This window comes from Pteropus medius, unplaced genomic scaffold (assembly GCF_902729225.1).
Source record: "Pteropus medius unplaced genomic scaffold, Ma_sr-lr_union100, whole genome shotgun sequence".
Classification (NCBI taxonomy): domain Eukaryota; kingdom Metazoa; phylum Chordata; class Mammalia; order Chiroptera; family Pteropodidae; genus Pteropus; species Pteropus medius.
The window spans coordinates 5,109,370-5,113,429 of record NW_024342644.1 but is presented as its reverse complement, the minus strand read 5'-3'; the positions used below and the strand labels follow the sequence as shown (position 1 = coordinate 5,113,429).

The 4,060-nt window shown below is 51.8% G+C and overlaps 1 protein-coding gene across 2 annotated transcripts in view; it reads left to right on the top strand.

Annotated features, from left to right (window-relative positions):
- Nucleotides 1–2,693: 2,693 nt before the first annotated feature.
- RBM24 (RNA binding motif protein 24) overlaps nucleotides 2,694–4,060 on the top strand; it is an 11,900-nt gene continuing 10,533 nt past the window's right edge. Inside the window, exon 1 of one of the 2 annotated variants that reach the window (XM_039866489.1) lies at nucleotides 2,694–3,337. In XM_039866489.1, the coding sequence (XP_039722423.1) occupies nucleotides 3,170–3,337 (168 nt within the window). In that variant the 5' untranslated portion in view covers nucleotides 2,694–3,169. Of the gene's footprint in view, nucleotides 3,338–3,362; nucleotides 3,609–4,060 lie in introns of those variants that run through there. The other variant, XM_039866490.1, reaches the window with a different exon arrangement.

Sequence of the window (4,060 nt, the reverse complement as noted above, 5' to 3'; positions counted from 1 at the left end):
TTGTAATGGGTAATTGTACAGAAATATTCGGTACTTAATAACCTTGAAATTTTGTATTCAGAAAGATTTTATGGCTCCAAGGTCTGATGGCTCAGTTTCATAAATCCACCAAGAATGGATCTGACCATTGTAACTGAACCGACCTTTGTGCAGATGTAAAACAAAACCCAGTGTCAATTGTGCCTAGCCCTAGCCTGTGGGTGGTGTTCTGGATATGAATTATTGCATCTATTTAAATTGATTTGGAAAATAAGGAATCTCCATTCCTCTTAAACTTTGTTCTCAGTGAATCACATAACACCGGATTATTAGTAATGCTTTAATTATTTCTGGAATTTAAAATTAGGAATATTCAGGAATCATTTCATGCAAAATGGACCAAGTTTCAAATAAAGCTATCAAATATTGACTGTTCCATTGAAACAATAAAAGCACAGCAGTCAGAGATTACATGGGGTGCGGGGAGAGCAGCTGCATTATTGTTTCTGGGACTATGGCAGGGAAGCATCTAATTTCCAGAAGCCAAGTTCTCTGACACAGGTATCCCAACCTGGGATCAGAATTTCCTAGTAGATCTCGCCACTCTACCTACTGAACATCCAAGCTGCTGGCTATACTCCCAGACATCCACCTTCTCTGATGTTATCACAGTCCCCTCCAGGTGGGCTCTCCATCCAGGTAGGAAGAGAGGCAAGACAGCCAAAGTCACTCTCCTCTTTAATGCTTCTCTGTAAGTAGCTTTCCCTCTCTCACAAAAGTTTTTGCCTGAGCCTCATTTAAGCACAGTAATTCTTAAGTGATATTGCAAGACGGACATTGAGTATTAAGAAAACATGCCTCCTGTTTCATGTCCTGCCTTCTAATTTTTAAAAATTATCATTCATCATCTAGTACACACAGTCCCTTTTAAACCTGTACTTAAGCAACGAAGTGAGGCCGTTTACAATAATTTCACTTGCTGGCTCTCATATGTCTGTAAAATGTTTTATTTTTCTTCAATTATATTTTTAGAACATTTTTTCAAAAAACTTTAGATTTCTCATTTCTCTGTATCCCCCCAACTAGAAGTTCGATCTTAAAAAAAACTGATGACTTCAATGGGCCAACCTCATGCAGAAGTTAGCAAGATGAAAAGCAGAATTTAACATTTTGCACAAGAATATTTGCATTCCCATTAGCTTTTGCAAATGCAATATATTTCTTCCTCTTGTGCTGACTGCAAAGGTGCCCTGGAAAGAAAAAAACAAAAATATATGCCTCTCTAATAGGTTAACATACCAAACTGCTTTAAAAGGAATACGTGGTGTGGCCCAGGGGCAATTAATGTACAAACTTCAGTGGACACTCTTGGTGGAAATGACTTAAGAGCATTAAGTAATTTTTTTTTAAAGTTAATTGTGCTCCATCAGTGGTGGGTGAAACAGTCTGCTCACATTAAATATCGTCACCCACACCTCAAATATGTCAATGATTTTACAGCCTAATCGAATGTACTCTTGATAACAAGAAGTTACAAAAAGCTGATGTAAAAAATAAGTATATGTGGGGTGCACTAAAGTGTGTATTTTCTACAAATGCTTTAAAGATCTGCTAGTAGAAACCAGCGGTTATGTAACAAGTCGATTTAAAAAAATTACACCTTTTACAATTACATCCTGATAAAACAGTCGAGGTCAAGTCATTAAATATTCTTGCAATTCAAACAGAAGGAAACAGATTCTGTGCTTAGGGAGGGCAGGGGGCGAGGCGGGGGAGAGAATTTATAAGAAATCTGTACCAACCTTCCCCAACAGTTAGAGAGGAATTAGTTAGGGAGGAAACATAAATTTGGTGACTGTGGAACCAAAGTACTATTTTATGGTCCTCTGAAAGAGAAGGCGGTGCCTGATAAACTGAAGTGTCTATGGTTACTTAGGTTGGCTGGGCCTTGAGCAATTAAAGCTAATGGTTCTACCCAGCACACCCAAGCCTAGACCTTTTTTTTCCTTCTGGCTCTGCCTCGCTGGTGTCCCCAGCACCGGCTTTTGGGGAGGTCAAAGAAGATTGGGGTGGCTCTCCCTCTCACTCTCGACCCCAGATAACCCAACTCGCGTATTCCTGTCCAAGCTCCGTGGCCTTCGGCGCTTGGGAGGGCACTGGCCTCTCAGAGAACTGCCCCAGGCCTCTGGGCCCCAGCTCATCTGTCCAGATCGCAGGCCTTGTCACCGTAGCCGAACGCAAAGAGCTCGCGTTTTCGATTTGGAAAGCAACGCATCTCCTTCCTCGGGCGCAATCCCCGCACCCTGGGTTTCGGCTGGGGCCGCGCGGAATCCCCAAGACTTTGACGGGTTAGAGCGGGCGACGCTGAGAGCAAGGCCGCCTCCGGCTATCCCCAGCCCTACCCCAGGGCCGGCTCCAAAGCCCAAGCCCGGCGACCCAGCGCCGCGCCGAGCCGGGAGAGAAGCAGCTGTTCCCAACAGCTGGGGGGCGGCGGCGCCCGGCGCCCCAGGTGCGGCCGCGGCCAATCGCAGGCGTCCGGCCCGCCCCCTCCCCAGCCCGGCGCCGACCCCCGGCCCGCGGGGGAAGGGAACAGAGAGAGGGAGAGCTGTCCTCGCCACTTGTCTTCCAGCGTCCGCGGCGGGAGGGACAGAACGAGAGCTGAAGCCGCGCGGAGTCCCCCACCCCCGGCCCCTCCGCCGCGCCCCCGCCCGCTCACCCGCCTCCGCGTGCGGCCGCGCTCCCCGCCGACCCTACCCGCGCCCCAGCAGAGACATCTACCTAATTTCTAAGAGAAAAATCTACCTCTAAACGCACCCTGTTCTTCGCTTGAGGACCACCCTCTCTTTTCATTTTTTGGCTTCCCCGCCGGGTGAGTGGAAACCGCCTGCACATTCTATAGAACCGGATCCTAAGCCAGACGATCCGGAGAATTTGTACCGTGACCGGCAGGGGGGGCGGGAGGAGAGAGGCAAGTCAAGTCTCCGGGGCTGCTGGTGACTTCGGCAGCCGCGCGCCCTGCGCCCTCGGCCGCCCCCGGCCGCCCGCCCCCGCCGCGCCGCCGCCCTCGCCCCCGGACTCGCCCTCGGCCCCCGGTGGCCGCGAAAGGGTGCGGGAGACGCGCAGCCGGAGGAGGAGGCGCAGCCGCAGCCGCAGCCGCAGCCGGAGCCCGAGCCGCGGGGCGGGCGCGAAGATGCACACGACTCAGAAGGACACGACGTACACCAAGATCTTCGTCGGGGGTCTGCCCTACCACACCACCGACGCCAGCCTGCGCAAGTACTTCGAGGTCTTCGGCGAGATCGAGGAGGCGGTGGTCATCACCGACCGGCAGACGGGCAAGTCCCGGGGCTACGGATTTGTAAGTTGCGCGGATGCGGGGGGGATTGGGAGAGGAAGCAGAGGGGGGCGACCAAGAGCCCCACGGAGAAACCGAGGACCACAGGGGAGGGAGAGACAATGGCGCTTAGCCTCGGGGTCGGAGTTTGGGGCTCGGCGTGACGGTGCGAGGAACCCCGCGGGCGTGAGCGGCGCTGCCCCTTCTGCCCCAGGCAGAACTGAAAGTTTTCGCGCGGAGCTGGAGAGGGCCGGCTCCTGCATAGCGGGGTTCCGAGGGGACTGAGCGCGATGCGGTATTGGGGGACAGGCGGAGCAGGGGTGGAAGGAGAGAACTGTAATGACTGCTGGATTTGGGGGTGCGGAGGGTTGGAAAGGAGGAGCCGCAGCCCCATAGTATTGCATTCCCGGGTTGGAGGCCGGTCATTAAACGCGCTGTTGTTGCTTTGTAAAAATGTGTCTTCTGGCGTTCCGGCTGGGATGGGGAGGGGGCACCCAGGAGGTCTAGGGCTCCTCTCCTTATGCTAGCTCCTACCCCCGTTTTTTAATTGCAAAGGTGGGTTGTTGTTGTTTTTTTAAAAAAATGTTTCTATTTCTCTTTCCCGAACTGAAAGAGAGCATACTCAGCTTCCTGGAGATTTAAGCGTGCAAATTCAGCTGCCCAAGAGCTGGGAGCCCCAGAGTAGGACAATAGCTATTGTCGTTGGGGGAGTGTTTGGGGGTGGTTGGGAACACAGACGAATGTGAG